The 21,196-nt window shown below is 40.6% G+C and overlaps 1 protein-coding gene across 3 annotated transcripts in view; it reads right to left on the bottom strand.

Annotated features, from left to right (window-relative positions):
• MED13L (mediator complex subunit 13L) overlaps positions 1 to 21,196 on the bottom strand; it is a 207,545-nt gene that overhangs the window by 113,087 nt on the left and 73,262 nt on the right. The window contains exon 1 of one of the 3 annotated variants that reach the window (XM_068910829.1): positions 526 to 562. The exons of the other annotated variants lie outside the window; for them this stretch is intronic. Coding sequence (XP_068766930.1) covers positions 526 to 547 — 22 coding nt within the window. The 5' untranslated portion in view covers positions 548 to 562. Of the gene's footprint in view, positions 1 to 525; positions 563 to 21,196 lie in introns of those variants that run through there. 3 annotated transcript variants of the gene reach the window in all.

Raw genomic sequence — 21,196 nt, 5'->3', positions numbered from 1 at the left:
CTCGGATTCATAATCACAGCACTATATATGTTCATTTTTACTCTTTGATATTTTGTCTCCTCTTTACTATGAAAGATGAAGAATGCAGTTTTTTTTTTTTAAAATGTAGACAGGGTTAAAAAAAAAAAACAACACACTGCCAACTCAAACAAAACCAGAAATTCAATTACTAAAAGCAAGCATTTAATTTTTCATTTTAATTTTTATTAACTGTGCCCCCAAAACAATATTTCAAAGACTAATCAGCATTTTGAAGCATCATTTCTTTCTAAAAAAATTGAGTTAAAAAAGTAACAAAGCAATGCAATGGTACATTAATTCTGTAATACTATATTCTACCCATAAAAATCCAATTAAATGCAATGCTATTGATCAATCATTGTTATAGTGCCATTGATCACCTTGTAAAATCTGTGTTTGAAGTCATTAGAGATTAAATTGACTTATTACTAAATCAGATTCAACCTACTTAGAGACCTAATTTCCTTGCACCGGTTGTGATTGTAGGGAAATTGTATTGCTCACTTTTACAGTGCTGAGAATTCATCTCGGCTCTCCATCTCCCAGTCATCAGCCAAAAAAGAACCAATACAGAAGAAAGGCTTGCCAGAACGGTCCATTAGTTTCCACCTATTTGCAAACAGAGGTTATGTGACGCTCTGAAAACACGTAGCGTACGTGCACAGAAACATTTCACAAACAATGTCCAACCAAGGTATCCTTAACAGCAGGAATACCGCACCAATTCCCGGGAAAACAGAGTATTAATGAAGACTAGTACAGGAGATTGCTCTTCAGATATGAAAAAGTTCCCATTTTAATGGACCACAGTTTCCTATATAAAACCTAAATCTTTCAAGCAAAGCGGACAACGAAGCTAAAATGGTGGCACTTCAGAGTAAGATAAATAAAACCTTCAAAGGCAACAGCTGCTGCGTATCCCAGGGACAGAACGATGCCTTAATTGTTGCACATTGAAACAGAAATTAGTGTTAGCAGCTATTTATTCGAGAAGCAGACGGTAGGTGAGTATCTGCACTTAGATTATGTTAGCACTACTGAAACCATTACTTTTACACTTCCTCACTCATGTTATGTACAAAAGTCTTTTTTCTTTAAATTTACATTCGCAAGTGTTACATTCCCCCCCTCTTCCTGTCCCATACTCACACGCCGCTACTCCTGCCCGTTCTTCCACCTTTCCTTGTCCGACACCGCGTTTCAGATACTTACACCGAAGTTTTCTCAGCACCACTTAACTATGTACCATTTTAAAGGACACTAAAAACAAGTTGGTCTTACAAAACGTTTACTCACTTCTGGTTCTTTGGAATTTTACTTTTATATATATATATATATATATATATATATATGTACACATATATACATATATGAGTTACATCTGCCTAACTTCTCCAAAACCAAAATATATAACTATGAAATCAGTATAAACATTACTGTGCAATTATAGTTCAAGTTTGCTTTTTATGTAGGAATGCAAAATTAGCTGTCCCAGAGAGCTGAGCAGCTCACTTAGAGATGTAAACGACTCCAAACAAAATAGTTAAGTTTGCTGTGTGGTTCATGCCTTGAATGCCTTTTACAATCACTGGTTCTTTCTCAAGAGTAAAACGAACACAAACATGGCACAGGTTTTTTTTTTTGTTTTTTTTTTTCCTTTTTACAGCTTTATACTGTTTCCTACATTAAAGTGGGAAGTTGTTTGCGGTGTAAAACAGCCTCCAGAAAATTCTGCAGAAATCTGATTTAGAATCTGCCCCAGATGATCAAGTCCCACAGTGGGTTGTTTGCTTTTTTTTTTTTTTTTTTTTTTTAAAACATACTAGTTTCTATTTTAATCTATTTTATATTCGTCTGCAGGGGCACTTCCTATAGCTGAAAACTAGCCAAAATCAACCTGACCATAAAGCAAAAAAGAGCAAAAGTTTGCCGAGATTTTCACCACCTTCCTCTTCAAAGCCTCCAGGGATAATGACGCCACTAGGAAAGAAGTATTTTCATAAGTTTACTGCAGGGAGCTTTCATGCACTTCCTCCCACTTTTCGGAACTTTTCACTCTCCTTTACATCTCATTCCCTTCTTCAACTCTCTGATATAACGGCATTAGAAATTATCAGAAGAACGTAGAAGTAACCCAAAAATTTCAAAGGAGAGAGAGAGAAAAAAAACAAGAATTATATGGCTTCCTAATTCCAAGAAATAATGTCTATTGTCCCAGATAGTACTAAATATTACCTATTATTTTGGATTTAATCTCTTCCTTCTTGATTTAAGCCTCTAAGTTTTTTTTTTAATTTCCTCCCGATTTCATTGATTTCACGTCCGAGTTTTAGCAAGCGAAAGCCTGATTCGACAAGTTTGCTGAGGCCCCCCCCCCCCACTTCTGCCTTTTGATCTCTATCGGATCAAAGAAAATACAAATACTGAATTACATCCGCATCAGTAAGATTTTCCTCTCCGCACTGATACTGGCAATGAGAACACTGACTTTTAGTCTTCTTTTTTAAATGCAACGTTGTTAGTCACAGGAAGCACGTCGGGGTATTTCCCCCTCGCCTGCAACGCACGGGCTGCACCGGCAGGCAGCACAACGAGCGGGGGAACCAGGGCTCTCTACACCTAAAAGGAAACGAAGAGCAAGTTCAAACACCATCAGTGGAACACAAAGATTATTCTTGGAAAAAACCGCAGTTCGCATTCATCCATACTTGGACAGGAAAAGGAATCGAAAGCCTTCCCTCACGTGTGAGGCACGCACGCCGTCACGACCGATCCGAACGCAGGCAGATCCTCTGGGAAGGCGATACCGCGACGCGCTCTTCCCTCTTCACTGCTCCCACACGGGCGTGTTTTAAAAGCTACGCGGCAGCCAGAGCGAGCCGATGCAACGCTAACGGGCGCCCCCGACGGGCCTTCTCCCCGCAGCCCCTGGCAGCGCCTCCCGCCCCCTCCGCCGGCGCTTCTGCCCTCGCTACGACCATCCTGAGGAGCGTTTCGCAGGCGGCGCGGCTCAGCCCCGGCTAAGGGCACTCGGCAGCGTGACCGTGACCGGCAGAGCGCGGAAACGCGACCCATCAGACATGCCTGGGGCGGCGACAAGGGCCCTGCTTCTCGCGCGCCTTTCGTTTCATGGAGCCGAACGCGTTCTCCTTACACGACGAGCACGTTTACGGGCAGGAAACAAAATCTGATCGTCTTAAAGGAAGAGACAGTTCCCCCCCCCACACACACACTTTACAATATGGTATCTCCAACCCATCCCAAGATGTGTTTATAGAGAAACTCATGGCTGTGACCTTCTCGGAAGCCTCCGTGACACGTCTCACTTCCTCCCACCCAGCTAGCATGCACACTGTGGAAGAAAAAAAATGTAATTTCCATCTCAATTGTATGCTTATTTCACCAAGTAGTTATTTTCCATTGCTTAAAATTTGAGTTTACTCTTCTGCAATGTCTATAATTTTGATAACTTTTCCCTCATTTTACACTTTCTTTTCCTACTGTGCCATTCTGCAATCTCTGAATTACTTGCAACCTCCAGAAATTTATTTTTATTTTATTTTCCAATCTCATACTTATAGAAATAGCAATTTTCATTAGGAAGTCTTCTTTTCTTTAAGTTAGTTGAAATGCCATATTCTGACAAAACATGATTTAGATTCAACTAAGGAATACTGGAAAATATTTTTATAGCAGATTCCTGTTTTAAACGTGCATCACATACAGCAGCGTATACCACCTAAGGGGCTTAAATGTGAACCACACCATTACTTTCGTTATATACAGAACATCTAAGATAAGTTTTCTTAATGCTCTCTAACACCTTCAACAAGAGTTGATTGAATACATTTGCTTCTAGCTTACGCACCACTTCAAAATAATATTTTAAAGCTTATTTTACTATTTGTTTCCCTACCTCCCTACTGGAATTCATTATAATATTTTACATAGGAATGAGCTACAAAATATCATTATAAAAATGTTTACGGTCAAACCTGAAGCTTATATATGAAGTGCAAAGTTTCCAAAGGAAGAAACCCTTCCAGACTCTCGGTTTTGCTCCTATTTTTTGAGAAGGACTTGAAACTGCATTTTAAGTTCAGGTATTTAAAACAGAGGAAGTGGTTGAAATGAAGAATCATCAGAGACTGTTTAGCGTTTTTAAAATGTGACAATGCAAATTGTTTCCGCTGCTTATGTCTTTTTTGAGACACCAGTAGACTTTCAAAGCCAGTCTTAGAACAAAAAGATACCAAAGCTCTGGAAACAAGTCACGCACATTTTGGTACTTTTGTCTGAACGGTTTTTAGGGCTCCCCAAGAAACACGCTGAACTACCCGGGCCCTATGCTGCGAGCAAGCCTTTACTGCAATTTGCCACTATTTAAACTGAGCTGAAACTGAAATAAAGAGTTTTCACTCAGCAACAGCAGACGCTGAGCGCCGCCAGCGAGGTCTTCGGACGTCGGGGCAGCAGAACGCCAAGCAGGTCTTCAAACGCGTTGTCGCCATCGTCCCCGGCCGAGAACCGGCGGAGGGAGCCAGATGTAACCCGCTCCGGGACGCCGCCGGTAGGCTCTGTTTTTCTGTTTTAAAAAAGGCCGTACATGCTAAAAATAAAACTTCTGGAAAAAAAGCCACTTTCAATAATAAACATATTAAAAGTAGGAAATTAATGGATTAATGGACACGTGGTCTTTAAAAGATTTTATTTCACAGAAATGTTCTGTCTTTCCCGGAAAGTTTCTTCAGAGTTTTGAAGTTCATACCTAACCAGGACTCTTAATCAGCACGTGCTGAGGTAGCTTTTCGTAACGCTCAGGCTCACTACAGCCAGTTAGCAGCACAGTTGCTACGCTGGCCGCGGCTTTCAACGCTGTGACCTCCAGTTACCACGATCGCTCACTGCGGACGCAGCCAGGCTCCTCCTCGCCCTTCGGACGACTGTCAAAACGGCAATCGCACCGCAGTGTAAGACACGGCTGTTTGCAAGGCCAGGGACAGAGGGACAAACGGTGCAAGTACTGCCCCAACCAGGAGCAGTCAGAATTTCAGTGCTGAAAAACAACCCCTGCCCCCCCGCCACCTCCTCAGCCGGTGGCACTGCAGCTGCCCTCTCTGCCAGGGACAGCAAAACAAACAGTGATCCAGCATAGTCTTAGTTAGAAAAGGAGGGTATTATAGAAAAAGTTAGCTGGTCTTCCTTATTTAGCACCAATATGGTATAGACAACATTAGGGAGAGAAAAACACAAGTTCCTGAAGACTTTGGAGCCATTGGAAATGTGCAAAACTATAAACCATAAATATCAAGGTTCTACAGAAAAGCTGCTACCATTAAGCAAGCACTTGCTTGTCATCACTGGTAAAACTGAGCGTATAAGCGATATAAAAATATACAGATCCCTCCGACTCGCGCGAGAGCTGCTACGAGCAGCGGACAGAACAGAAAGGCTCCTCCGGGATCAGCCGGCATCGCCTGGAGCTGCGGCAGCGAAACGACGCCTTTCTATTCAAGCCCCAAAACCGATGCAACTCGTGACTCTCGTACTCGGAACGCCTCTCAAAAACCGGCTTCATGAAATTCAGCAAAACATATCTACCAAAAAAAAAAACACAAAAAAACCCCCAAAAACCAAAACCCTCCCCTCCCCAGGCGCTGCCTGCGTTCCCTGCGGGCGTCATTTCGCAGGCCCGCGCTGCAGCAAGGGCCACCTCCCTCGCTGCCGCTTCGGCAATGCAAATGTAATATGCTGCTCACTTTAGGGGCTGTTGCCATGGCGATTAATGTGATGTCATAAATTGTTACGTCTTCATTGCAGAAGCAAAATGAAAGGATATGTAAGCAGGAAAAGAATAAGAATTCATCCAAAAAAAAAAAAACATATTTAAGACTAAACAACTACCGTACAAATCACAGACAGAAAAAAAGGCACAGGAATTTGTACCTAATTTAAGTATTGTTGAATGCTTCTCTATCAAAGTACTTCAAAGATTATAAATTACCTATTTAATTTTGCCCTTCAATTTTACTGGACTGCTCCCTGCACAGCAGGCTCTCCTCAGCACTGAACATAATACCAGCTCAAAAATGTATCGTTCTGCCATGACTGAGACCATCTGGGGGGTTGCTGCATTGCCATCGCACGGAGCAGGCAGCGGCCAGCCAGCCCGCCAATGCCCACCTCGCTCTCTCCTCCTCCTTTCACTCAAGCTACTTTTTGACTCGCTCATCCCGCCTACGGCATAAACTTGGCCTGTGTCAGAAGCATGCAAAGTGCAAATACTTCATTTCTGAAAAATGAGGGTTGCCCACTGCCCTTAAAAATGATCATCTGCGTATATTCCTAAACTTTAAGCCTTCAAAGATTACTAGAATAAACAGCCACAGAATTTGTCTACATCTTATTAAAATAGTAGTTAAGATTATGAGGAATTAATCTACTTTATCTGTACATATGCAAAGAGAGAAGGAAAGAATAACTTGGTTTAGAAAAAACTGTAATACAGTATAAAGCACATTCGATATTCACAGTCAATTTGCATCTTTTAAGATGAAAAGAATTCAGGATTTCTCTAATTTTCAATTAGTCAAACTGTCGTGCATAATCTTTTTCTCAAACAGTTTAGCTTTTCCAAAAGTGGATTTAATTAAATCAAAAGACACACAGTGCATCGAGAGCGACTGGGGAATGAATGTGCATTTTTACTTTCTCAGACTTGCTGGCCTACCAAGTGATAAACTAAATATGAATTAGACCATTCGCATGGCACAGGAATCCACATCTACCCATTTGCTTTCATCACAGTCACCAAGACTGCAAAAATCCACTGAAAGGCCAAGTCAGTCCTTTTGTTAGCAGGACCCTTGAGATGTCTTCGCAACTCCAGGACAGGGATAATCGCTGGCCCGCGGGGAAATGGAGCCACTTCTCCTGAACTCGTGAACGTATCGCTTGTCAGCCAAAACAGGAAAAAAGCCTCAAAACTGGCCTTCTTCTCTGAAGTCTTGTGGCATTTTCATTCAAGTCTACAAGTTCAACGATGAGTAACTGATCTACTTACAATTTTAGGTAAAACGTTTTCACCCTTCTCAAATTTGCTTCATTTTCATAGAAAATGAAAAATATCCAAGCTCTTCCATTTCAGTTGGCCATCCATCTAATATTTATACAAGTTCAGACAACAGGGCAGATCTCATCTTTCATGATTTAAGATTATTTTCTTCCATCTCTTCTGTAGCTTCTGCTTCCCCATTTAATCTAATAAAGACTCTTAACCTCATCCTCAGAGTCCCTCACTACTTAGCTTTCTATTGCAATTCATTAAATGCCTTTTTGTTCTTATGCCTCTTCCCATTTAGAGGGGAAATGCATATATATAAAAAGAACTACTTATTCAAATCTCTCTGAAACTCAGATGGCTACTCAATAGCTGAACAAGTAGAAACAAAAACTGCTTCTTGACATCTTATTTTAAAAGGGAGACGGCGTTCTGTGACTGTAGCTTTCCTTGCCTGTAGAAGATCGTCTAACTGTGTCTTATCGTGTTTATTTCGTTTGCTTATGACATCTGGTAATACTAATGAAAGAGGCATTAAAGAGTAACCCATCCCACTGAACAGAAAGCATAGATAGTCACAGCAAATTGTATTTCTTAGAGATGTCACCGTTGGCATCAGTTCTCTAGTAGGTGCACATGCGCATCAGGTCTCTTGGAGCAATTTGAGCTACTGTGCTCAAAAAGGGCCACCTAAACGCTGCGCTCCTACTCTGATTTTTAATACAAGAGCTTAAGGAGCAAAACAGCCACAAACCACCATCACCTTAGTAGATGTTGTCTTCTTCTGGATAATGAAAATGAGACAGAAAAAAAGGGGTATATGCAGAAATATAACTGGGGGAAGGGGGCAGGCCTCTCTATCTTTTCTTCCACGTGCCAGCACTCAGCTTTAGCTCTAAAAGTAACCAGTTTGTGTATAAAGTTAGGCAGAGGTAAGGACAAGTTTGCCACACTCACAGATTTACTTTTAAAGAGTAACCCGAAGAAAATGAGGGGTGGGTACCACCAGTTACCTATCTTGGCTTTCGTTTCTTTGCATTTGTATTTTATTTGTTTACCCAGAAGTCCAGGGTTAGCGTTAGGACTTGGTTCGCGTTTAAAGAAATAAGGGTTGTAGATTCAGGTTTAATCGCTGCCTTCCAAAGTGTTTCTTGAGGTTCGGTTGGGACTGTGTAACTGGATTCCTAGGCCCAGGAGGTGGCTACTCTGGGAACACCACACCTCTGCAAGAGGGTCGGCCACCACCAGCACGGTACGCCAGCAGAAACTGCCTCACAGACAAGCTCCGAGCTGAGAGTAGTAACTACCAGAACAAGGAATAGTATTAACAATTTTTCTTCCCAATCTAGCCCAATGGTTCACGGTACCTCAGAACATGCTATTTCTCAAAAAAAAAAAAAAGAGGAAAAAGTGAAAAAAATGAGTTATTTTATTAAAATATTTAGCACTATTTAAAAATACAGCTCTAAATAGATCGTATTTCAGTCTACCAATTTTTTTCCCCTAACAGTTCAGTAAATAGCAACTGTATATTTATGCATCCTAGAGAAAGACCTTAGCTGTCAAGCAGAAGGACCTACGTACACAACTCTTTGCAAAGACTTAATTGAAATCAGAGCTGACACCGTGATCCCTGCAATCTTCGTATGCCCTAAGCCGAAACCCTCATTCTGGCTGACCATGCAGCCCACGTCACCATGCATTAGCTTCAGATAACGCTCGCGCAGCAGTGAAGTGTTTCGTCCTTTTGTGCTTGCCTTAGGCCACAGCCTTCTTTCACTCACTTTCAAACCAACTTTGCCGGGCACTCCTCAAGTTTAACAAGCAATTCGGGATACTGACCGAATACGACGGGGAATCTGTGGGATCGTTATCAACTACTGGAAAAAATAATAATAATAAAAAAAATCAGTTGTCAGGAGCTTTAAAATGGCATTTAGATGCCGTAACGAACATCATAATTTCCCCTTTCTGTTAAAGATTTTAATGTCAAAAAAACTATAAGCACCTACACAGCTACATAATTAAAACACTGCCTGCAAGAACTGTGGCTGTTCTTCATGTAAGGAAAAATCACTTGATTTTATATATTAAAGCAAAAGATTTAGCATATAACTCTCCAACCATACAAAAATTCTCACCCACTTACTAAGGATCCGACCAAGCCATACTTAATTGATTTTGTCCTCCTGTAGATCTAAAAGGCAACTCTTAACTACCGCAAACTGCATACACATTGCTAAATAAGAAGCACAGAGTCTAAAAATCCCAGAGTTTGAGTTTTAGTGTAAATTAACAATAAAAAGTCCCCACTTGAAATATCACACCGCATTGGCAGCCCTGCCCAGCTTGAGCTTTCTTGGCAGAAGAACTTCACTAGCTTGGAACATTTAAACATAATCTGACAACAAATGAGGCTTCCAATTCAAAATGATGACACGGTTAAGGCTTAATTTTTTCCCCCAAAAGTGATTATAAAGCCATTATAGAAACATATCTTATTAATCTGTTTGATTATACGGAAGTATATATTCTGTACCCCAACCAAAAGCAATTGTCAAATAGAATCAATAGTTAGAGGATTAACACTACTTACAAATATTTATTTTCTTTTATTCTTTCCTCCATGTTTATTTGATGCCCACATGGCCTCTAAAAGGCCTTTGCCTTTAAGAAGAAAACGTTACAATTGCAATTCCAAATATTATTCTGCTGGCATAAAAATATAAATAAAACAAAATTAATTTCTACAGAACTTACACAGGTTGGTTAAACACAGAAGCAAATATGAAGATAATCCCAGTTAATAACTCTGGATCTAACTGCTCCCAAGCTACCAGCTACAAAGGCAAGCTTTCTTCAATACCAACAACCTGCTTCATCAAATTACCAACCTCCCTCAACTTCTCAACGTTTTCCATACACTTGCATCTCCTGATGCAACTGCATTTGACTATTCATCCACCGCCAACAAAGCTGCATCGCTTATTCATCTCCCCGAGTTAGCTTTCGGCATCATCAGGGTAGCAAGTGTTTCCCACAAGCTTACTTTTGCAGATGCAAGAAGCATGCCTTAGCATCATGCATAAAGTAGCACATTATGAAGCAAACTAAAACTTGATTTTTAAGAATAATAATCAATACTGAAGCGTGTTGCTCTTAGTTAAAAATAAAAAATAAAATCACTACAGCTAGCATTTAATCTGCCATATTTAAGAGAGAAGTAGGGCAGTTTACACCTTTTTGTACTATTCTTCGGAGCTTTCTTAGAGTTGGAACATAACTGGTTCAGTATTTCCAAAACGTACTTTCAGCCATAGAAGTGGCAGGCTTTACTCGTGACCTCAGAAAGGAGGTAAAGTCGGGTCACTACGGCTCATTTTTGCAAGTTACAGATATTCAGTCATAATCAGTACATAACCAAATCACAACAACTTATCAGCGCCTTTGTAGAAAATGCATAAAGTTACTACCTTCAGGCACGAGAAATAATTTAATCACAACTGGCAATAATTTTCAAGTCGGAACAGTAAAACAGACAGATGAATTATTTAACAAGTAGTTAATTCTGCTATAATATCTTTCAGCGTGAATAAAAAGAGTCATATTGCAATGGAAAAAACAAATTTCATAAAGTAGTGTTTTATACCTAAAATTCTCCTCATTCGCAACAAACTTCCAATGGATTGTCACCAAATATATATGGCAATATATGCTTGATGTTCTCTCGCTACTTCCATTTTTTGCATTTCACAAGAACTGCTTTGAATGTCTTATTCTTTTGACAGGGTGTCATCACTGGAAAGATGTATTTATTCTGCATTTTTAAAAGATCTCCCCCACTCAACTTCCTCTTGGTCTCTGTGTATTTTTAAATCCCTTTTAACATCTTATCAGACACAAATTAGTCCAAAAGTCTCAAAGTTACGGCCTTGTTTCTTCTTTTTCATTGCATATTTTCAGCATTACTTCAAAATGTTTGTCATAGTCTAAGGAACTGCACAGTTCTTTTGATCTGATCATATTACAGACTCAGCTCTGCTACGGTCCATTTAATCGGTGACGTTAGCGGCTTCTGATACAAGGTTAAGAAGATACAGATATAGCAACCACGTACGCTGCTCTCCTATCATAGACTTTAATTATTAGAGTTGGAAACTCTTAAGATCCTAATCACAGTATTAACTGATGGCTTTTTCCTTACTCCAACCACTACAGAAACACAGAACTATCAACAAGACTACGCCCTCTCCATGCCCTGCATCCTCCACCAAGGACACGTTAAACCAACAATGGTACCTTAGAGATAAATTTATATCAGAAGCTTTAAAAAAAATACATTATATGAAAAATAATATTAAAAAGATGACACTAGAGACACATGTTCATGAAACCCAAAGAGATTAAATCACCACTTTAGACTTCAAAAACACACATGCATCTAACAGCCTGCATTTTTCTATGTTTCAGGAGTCCAGGTTCCTGCTTTATGGAAAAAGCCTGGGTTTTATACAGAGCAGCTCAAGCGTTATTATGTCTATTAGTAAGAGGGTGTTCTGATAACAGAATTGCACAAAAGTAAAGAGGTAACAAAACTAAAATGCTTACAGGACTAACGAAGGTTTCCTTGAACTTACTGGTGCATTAACTTAATTCTCAACAACTCTTTCTTACAAAAACTGAACAGTTCAAAAAATTCAGTCACGTTTTTCTATAACGGTCATAGCTAAATAATGTCTACATGGTGAAAGAAGGTGGTGGGGTTTTTTTTTTTTTTTTTTTTTTTTTGAGATGACTGACCCTCTTACAAACCATTGTGACATGGGATACTGAAGGAGAAAAAGGATTTAAGTGTGCACTTAAATGCGGTGCCAAAGAAGAACAGATTATTCTCATGCTTTCCTGAATGCACAAGGATGATGCTTTGAAAGAAGAAGTTACAAAAATAAAGGTGAGGCTACAATGTGCAAACGGGTATTTGTAAATGAGCTGTTTTTGGTAAGGAAGCAAATTCACAAAAGCTTAACTAGGAGGGAAAAAAGTGAATTCACTTTTAGCTTGACTCATTTTTATTATGAAAGTAAATTCCTTAATTCTCTCCAACACTAAATAGGGAGCACAAACGTGAGGTGTGAAAAACAAGATACCTCCCCCAAAATTTCCATCCATGAAAGAGGGATTAGGAAGCAAAAGCCAATTTTTAATCACTCACAAGATGTAGAGTTCTGTTGCAAACTATATTATACTGTGCTAGAAGGAACATAAATAAATAGCAGTATGTATTAGTGCAGCACTCTAGACTGTTTAGCCTTTAAAATATTTTATGTGACCATAAATTGAGAAAGACAAATGGAAGTGACAGGTATCACCCTACAGCTGTTTTTAAATTCTCACTTTTTTGCATCAAAGGAGTATGTTATCAGACCTGTTCCCCATTAAAAACAGTCTTTCCAAGAAAAAAAAGTCATACGCTCTTCACCCTTTAAAAAATTACATCAATTTTCAAATACATTCGCTATTCAAGAAATTACTACAGAAAGCTCAAGAGCAACTTTTAAACACAACAGTAAAAAAAAAAAAAAAAAAAAGCCTTTTGCACTCAAATGCTTAGGAAAGATACCTTTGAAATTCCGAGATACTCGTGTCAGACAAGTGCACGCTGAAACCTTGGAACACACAAAGCCTTCCCCGTGGAAGCTGTTAATTTAGCACTGGCTGCCTGCCCAGTGAATACCAGAACACATTTTAATCCAAACAACAGAATCGGAGAGAGGAAGCTCAAAAGCAATTTCAAATCTATCAAGATTGAAATATTACCTCAATTCAATAACATTTTTTTCATATTGGGACTCATGCCAGAAAAAATAGTTACCCTACAGTAACTGTTGCTCTTTAGCATGTTATTTTTAAGGCAGAACCCCCGTTAAGTGTACACCTACCTAACCTATGCTAGCAATCTTTCAGACAGCTAGAAATACAAGGTAGAACAGGGGATGCAACATCTGCAAGAACCATAGGCAAACACATCAGAAGGATCCTACTGCAGGGTACCGACAAGAAGCGCCCCTCCTTGGCGCTCCTGGTAAAGAGCTGCAGATTCATCAGGCAACAAGACACGGAAATACCACTCTCCTCATCTTGGCATATGACCCAGCATTTACAGTTAAGGAATACAGCCCTATTTGCCAGTTAACCTATTCTGGATTTTAGCACATTCTTGAAACAGGCAGAGGAGGTATTGACGTGAACTGTGAAATTTTAGTGCGGGGACTAGTTTTGCACGCTAGACACAGAAGAAATTTCAACACCTCTTCCATGTTCTTTAAAATATAACACAACCGTTGGCTATAGACACTAATAGAGGGGATAAACTCAGCACCAGGAGCTAAAAAATAAATTGGACAGCTATATTCAGGCCAAAAATAATGACGGGAGGCAACAGAAGCGAGACCGCTGCCGCTCTGTTCTTCATGCCTCTGAACCTCAGGCAGCAGAGGCTGTACGCATACCCCAAAGGGCACAAGCATTAAGTGTTTTGTCACACCGGATCACACAAAGTGCCAACAGCAAAACATACAGGGACAAAAGATTCAAGCAACAATGCAAGTGAACACTCTTGCAATTATATTTGCAAGACACAATCCTTGTTTGTATCTCCCAGATTAATCCAGTTTAACGGGTCGTTCTTAGTATCTAAATTGCTCAGTGGAAGACCATCCAAAATCTGAAGAGTTACTCAGGAAAGGCTCAAGACGAGTACACTATTTTAGGGGTGCGCATTTATCTTTTCACGAGTATCAGAGAGGCTTTGCTGTCCATGGATCAGTTATTTATGGCTCATCTGGGCAGCATCCACATCTTCAATTCCATAACGGCTTCCCTTGCCTTTTGAATTAAAAATTGAACTTTACTCCAACTGATTCTCAAGGGGAAAGCATTAAATGTGCCACATCCTGCTCTTTGTTTCAAAGCAGCAGTGTGAAATAATGTAAAGAGCTAACACAGCCCTGATGATTACTGCATATTTCATTAGGACTCCAACACTCTTTGTCCCACTTTAAGGCTGACTACGTGCTTTTGGCCATATGGAGTTAGTTAAGCAGGCCCTGTGATTACTACTTCGAAAAATCTACAACCTATACACAGATACTTAGACAACTCTCAGTATTATGAATAGCAAAGTTATGTTTTCAAACATTAAAAATTATCAACCCTATGTAAAACGTCAAAAGGCCATAATTTTTCAAAGCTTATTAAAAGATGCAATTGGTCATAAGCAGGATTCACAGCAAGCAACAGAAGAGAGTTGCAATATGCTATATTTATCTTTGCACATCATTTTTACTAAATTTAGGGAAGTGTAGTACTTTAAAATCAGAGACCAGTCCTCTGTCATAGGGCCACAATAGATGGCTAATAGGCGATTCACATGTTCTTGACGAGGCACCTGAATCACGAGCTTCCATTAACTTAGTTACTTTTGTCGTCTTTCTTCTAAAGAAAACTCTCAAATGACTTAATTTTGCTGGATCACCTTTTGCTCTGTAACACAGACTAATGTCTGATTACGGACAATCTCTGACCAAACAAGCGTCACTTGTGGCCTTACAACAGGCTATCGCACGAACCCAGCCCTTCGTCCGGAAGGGGTGCCGGGTGCTGCCAACGAGCCACCTGGCTGTTACACAGCTATCTCGGGTACAGCGCAACTTTGCTCATCTCTTCAACTGCTCCACACAAGACTATCAAAGCAAAGACACCGAGTCGGGTAAAGTGTAACAGCTGTGGCAGATCTCCTCAAGCACTACTGTCCGTAGTTGCACACCAGTACAGGAGTGCGCACTTCATGATAACGACAAAAAAGTACAACCCGGTCGCTTACTTTTAAAAAAATGGGGGAAGCCACAGACCACCTGTTTGGGCCCAAAAAGGGGCACGTGACCATTATACTAAAGTGAAACAGGAGGAGTTGAAGAGTTGAATCACAGTGAGAAAAAAAAAAAAAAAAGCCTCACAGCTGTGAAGAGTTTAGCCAAACCCGACGAGTTTCATCAGTGACCTGCCACCAGGATGAACATCCAGTCCACAGATAACACTATCTTCTAGTCTCTGCAGACGTGGATCACTACGAGGTTGTTTCTTTTAACTATCCAGATATATTTGATTAATTACCCCATGTTTGCACAGCGTTTGGGAAAGGAAGATACTGTTAATGATCTAATCTGTGTTGACAACTATATTCAGATTTATGAGGGATCTTCTGAAAGCGACCGGTTCCTTTCGCTCGCTCCACGCAGGCTCCGGAGGGGCTGTTCAGAGAGGCTCGCCCCGGGGAGCACTGCCCTGGCCGCCCACTCCGCTCGCAGCGGGACAACAGATCACGCTTCCAGGCAGCTCTCAGCAGAAACGGGATGGACTGCATCAAGCTAAGCTCCTCGAGCTCTCGGGCCCGGCTAATTCTCAAAGCGAATTCCTAAGCGTTCCTCAGGACACCCCAGAAACGCTCATCCTCTCCCCTTCAAAAAAAAAAAAAGAGCTGCAGCTAGTGCTGCTGCTGGACCTGGGACTCAAGAGGTTGCTAGGCCAAGGACACGAAGCAAACAATTGCAGTGCAGATGATGAATAAGAAATTAACAGACAAAGTCTGGAAAGGGTAAAGACAATCATCACCGAAAATTTTCACTTTTTATGCCAGAATTTCTTCTTTTCTGGAACAACTTCTCTTCCCTCAGCTCTCGTGAATTCAGACATACCTACCAGCTCCTATCGGCTTATCCAGCACTCCGCTTCTCCTACTCCCTATCCTTCAACACCAAGCTCCCAAGTATACAAATTTGTGCTATATATTCCTTCTCCCAGCCAAAAGTTTTTGTTTCTAGGCTCTTAATAATGACTCTTGCTCCCACTGGCCCCAAGTAAATGTTATCACATGGCTGCAGCACAGCAAACAATTTTCCAAGAGATGGAAGGAGGAGGTGAGGAAAAAGAGACAAATGCAGGATGGATTCTTCAGAGGGCCTCCTCATCCCCTCCTTTCTTTCTACAGTAGCCAAAGTCCCCAATTTCAGTACCTGGGGGCACTTGTTCTGCAGCAACACCATGCTCAGATCTTTCCACGATCTACACTCGGAGGAGGAGGCAAAAGAGCAATCTCTCACTTCCTATAAACCAGGATAAGGAAAACCCCAGAACAGAATAAAAACAAACAGGCACCGTTTATAAACCCCCCTATACAAATAGCTGTAAGATTTTTTTTTCCTGTAATCTCATTGATTTCACTGTAAGTTAAAATGCACTTTTGATATAATCACAGAATCGTTTAGGTTGGAAGGGACCTCTGGAGATCAGCTAGTCCAACCCCCCTGCTCAAGCAGGGTCACCTAGAGCAGATTGCCCAGGATCACATCCAGACGGGTTTTGAATATCTCCAGGGAAGGAGACTCCACTACCTCTCTGGGCAACCTGTTCCAATGCTCTGTCACCCTCACAGTGAAGAAGTTTTTTCTCAGGTTCAGGTGGAACTTCCTGTGGTTCAGTTTCTGCCCGTTGCCTCTTGTCCTGCTGCTGGGCACCACGGAGAAGAGGCTGGCCTCATCCTCTTGACACTCCCCCTTCAGATACTTGCACACATTTATGAGATCGCCTCTCAATCTTCTCTATAATTAACATTACAACATCCCAGAGTACAACTACGAACGTTAATCAACATACAGAACACAACACTGCAATGCAGTGAACTTTGATTTGGAAATGGCCCATTTCCAACAGCTAAAACAAAAGAGAATCTGATTATTTCACCAACGGAGGTTTCTGCACTGTTTTCACTCTGAGGGGTTGTTGATAGTATTAATAGAGGATAACTAAAACATTTGTAAAGATGTTTTCATTAGGTATTAGAACACGATGTTTTTGTATATAGCAAAATATAGTTTTTATTGTTTCTTCAGGCCAAAAAAATGCATAAAAGCAACAAAATTTGAATAAGCTTCATTTTAAAAAGACAAGTTTTCTAAACTTAATGAGTATGATGTCAAATAAAATGGATTAAGCGCTGCTTAAACTACCAGCAGAACTTCCTTTTAAGGATGGGTTAAAAATAACAGAATTTATATTTTCCTAGATGCACTACTCTTATATCATTTTCAGAGTGTGCGTGTGTGTGTGCGCGCGTGTTTGCGTGGTGGGGGGGGATATTTCACTCTGTCCACCCATTCCAAATGGCTGATTTTGGAGAAAGTTTTCCAAAACTATTCAATAAAACCAAATTGATCAGGAACTATATTGGCAAGTGTCAGGTGTTTTAAAACCAAGTGACTTATATCAGCATATAATCTCTTTTAAATCAGCTCCCTGAAGAGGATTCAGTGCTGTTCTATTGCTTTGTGCCTTATTATAGTCCCAGCATTATAATGGATATTTTTGTGGCTTATTATAGTCCCAGTATTATAATGGATATTTAAAAGCCAAAGTGAAGAATTTTATGCAGAAAAATCAACGCTTACAGCATATGCAAACGCTACTTTAAGAGCAAGTACAGCATTAGCTATACAGATATTTTTTAAAGTTTGACAGTCAAGCCTTCTGTGCTTGTCATGCATATGCCACATTAGAAAAAATAATATTCTTATGTAGTAGTGAACACATGTTTATTTAATGGCATCTGCCCAGAGGGATGATGTGTTTTCTAGTTAGCATTCACAGAACTGTTTCTCTCAAACCAAATCACGTTTGAAATATCTAGGTTAAAACTGATCCGGACCGGTTTGATTTTCAAAAAACAAGACCTTTCGTTAACTTCTTAGAATTCAAAAACATTTTTGTCAGAGAGAGTTACATTTACTATGCTGCAGCATATCCCCATCCGGAAAAAGGCAGAGAAATTTAAATAAAAATATTTGCAAAACATTGAAACATTTATGAACATAAAATAAGGCTTCAAACAAAATACTGGGAAACGTTGTCATCTCCCCCCACACCTACACTGGGTATCCTGCTTTATCTATATCTCTAAGCTACCGCCAGAAGGAAATAGGCATGAGTGCTTCTAACAAAAACCATTTTGCTTGCTTTGTCTTATGCTGGCGCTTTTATTTCCCCTGCCGTAGAGCAACGGGATATTTACTGTTTCAGGTATGCGTTCAATGAAAGAATCGTAACACAGGAAAACCAAACTTGTTGTACAAGACTTGTTGTTTTAAAAGGTAAATGAAACTGATAGGAAGCAACGGATAGGGCTCTAAAAATAAATAAGAGAAATAAGGGTAAGAAGCTGAGGCTTTTATTCCTTTCCCTCTTGTTGACTAATCTGTGACTAACTGAAGGTCTCCATATTCATACCTCAGCATCATCATCCATAAAAAAAACTAGAAGGTACGAATGCATCACCTTAATAAAAATACTTCCACGTACCTATGGCAAACATATATTTCCAGGAAAGACTACAGGCATTTAGCATGTAAAGGGGTACTGGATCATTTAAAAATAAATAAAAAGAATCAAACTCAAAGGTTTTAGGTCTTCAACCCCACATTCAACTGACTGATATAAGGTGACAGGAGCCTAAAATATCATAAATTCGTATGTTCGTCATCTAGTTTAATCTTCCACTCTGTACCATTAGCAGTATTTAACAGCAAACCAAACGGTGTCCGCCCAAGTGCGCTGCTAGACTGGCCAGCCATCCAACTTGAGCTTAATCAGCATTCTGACCCAACTCAAGACCAAACAAATACGTGGAGTTCTTGTAAGGGCAGAACAGAATCTGCTAAATAAGTACTTGAGCAAAAAGATGTAAAATGTTGTTTCAATTCTGTGCAAGTGTCCTGGAAAAGAGCAGCTGTATTTAGGAAGGTAACAACGCCTAAACAGGCGAGCAGTGCCTGATCTATCAGAAGTAAGAGCATAAACATGCTTCTTTATTCTTCCCTTCCGCACAAGTACAATTTAATACTGTTTCCCACCATATATATATATATATTTTTTTTTAATTTGCAGTAGTGTTAAAGCCTCTACTAGAAGTACTGATCCTTAAGCAAATATATTACTACCTACTTACAGACACACCATTCTGACATAGGCTATTTAAACAGGTTATCAAAAAACAAATTAACTGAACATTGTTTTAGCATTTTGATGTTCTTCTACCATTCCTCTTGAAACCCCCCCAAGAGGCATTTCTGCCATTATCTTTAGCAGAATCGCTTAAATTCACCTACCAATGTAAAAAAAAAAAAACAATAATAATAATCACACCATGCCAATAACCCTGAAAGCGTGGGCAACTTCCATCCAGCAGTGGTGATGGCACTGACAAGCATTTCAGACACAGCATTAACAAAAGATGGCTGAAGACTATTTTTGTTTGAACTTTATTATATAAGGATTCGAGTCGCCGTTCTTCTTGGTTTACTGGCAGCTGCACTGAAGACCCTCAGGGTATTTCAGGGTCTACAACTTTACAGCTTAACATCCATGTCACAACGCGGGCCGAGTACGTACGCGCTCATTCCACGTGACGTTGGCTCCGCGGCTCCTACAGGCCGACCTCTCCCTGTATCGCTCCTTTTTGCCCTCTATTTCTCCTCCGTTCTGTCATTCCCACTTTTCCTCAAACTGGTTTCCAACGTCTATCAGAATCTGCGAGCCCGCAGACCTCTTGCGGCTCGCTGTCACCAACGGTGACACAGCGGGGGGGACGCAGAAACGCGCATCTGGAGGCGAGGGGAAACAAACTGGCCCTTTCTCTCGGAAGCAGATCGGTTTCCAATTAAGACGATCATGGAAACATAGCTGGAAGTATCTCCCTCAAGAGGCAAGAGTGTGCGAGATTTCCAGTCCCACTTGAGGGAATAAAGGTTTACGGGGAAAAATAATCTTCTGGAAATAATTAATTATGCAATTTATTTTCTACGGTTTGAACAGAATTACTGCAATAAGCACGCCTGTTCAATAGATTTCACATGCCACAAACATGTCCTTCTCTAAAAAGAGAAGGAAAAGCTACCTACGCAACATACACAATAATAGTTACAAATACAACGTCATGTCTCCTGCGTAGAGCCTAAAGCGCTTTAAACCCCCCCCGTTAACAGCTAAGGGATTCCAGAGTACGAACGCGATTCTGCTTCAGTGGCCCAAAGCAGTCGCACCCCGGTACCTCTGCCGCAAAACATCCCCAGACACCTGGAGAAGGCCTTTGAGGCCGCGACGTTTTGCAGTGCTTTGCAAGAGCATCCCTCATACTTCTGCGACTATAAGCAGGAAAAAGAAAAAAAAAAAAAAAAAAAAAAAAGTTAAGCAAGCAGGCAGCCGGCCCCTCGCCTGGCCGCCCTGCCTTCCTCCCCGGCCACAGGGCACGCTGCGCCAGGCTGCTTTGAGGACAGCGCTTAAGGCCTAAACGCTCTTGTAATTGCCAAAGCAACACTCAAACAAAGAACCGTTGCAAAGTTACTTTATTCAAATTACGCTGGAGATTTTGGGGTCTCTGTTCCAGTCCACGTTGCAGTATTTCACCTCTCTTTGCTGCTGATGTAATAACAAACTTATGCGCTGTAAAACAGATCATGAGTTTTAGACGGACATCTGAGGCAGATGTTTGCCCCCCACTAATTAATCTCGTAGAGATTTTTAGGGACACAACAAATAAGAGATACAATAAGTCATCCAATAAACGGCAATTTAATTCCCTTACCTTCTCAGCTGCCACTACTCAGAGAGCAATCAGTATGTGACCGTTTCCTCGACAAGAAGTACCGACCTGTCAAACGCGCACAAAACCCATCCACCCCCAGAGCGCTTCCTTCAGAAGCGTTACGATTAATTTATACTAATTTGTAGTTTAAAGAAAGGAGGAATTGATACAAATAATGCTTCTGCCACCACTAAAAAGATCAAAATGGAGAAACACGCGTAGAAGGCAGATAGCGAGGTAGGTATCACTTCGCAGCCGTATGCAAACCAGAAGCCCAATCTCGAAGACCATGACTTCGTTTTTGTGACTCCCACGCTCCACCTAGAACTGCTGCCGTTCCAGCTGCTGTCTGAGAGCTTAACGACATTCTGCTTCTTGCTGTCCCCTCTAACCGTGCTTCTTGTTTTACGAACCTTAAGAGAATA

The sequence above is a fragment of the Struthio camelus genome, chromosome 17, assembly GCF_040807025.1.
Source record: "Struthio camelus isolate bStrCam1 chromosome 17, bStrCam1.hap1, whole genome shotgun sequence".
NCBI lineage: Eukaryota > Metazoa > Chordata > Aves > Struthioniformes > Struthionidae > Struthio > Struthio camelus.
This window is presented reverse-complemented; position numbering and strand designations above follow the sequence as displayed.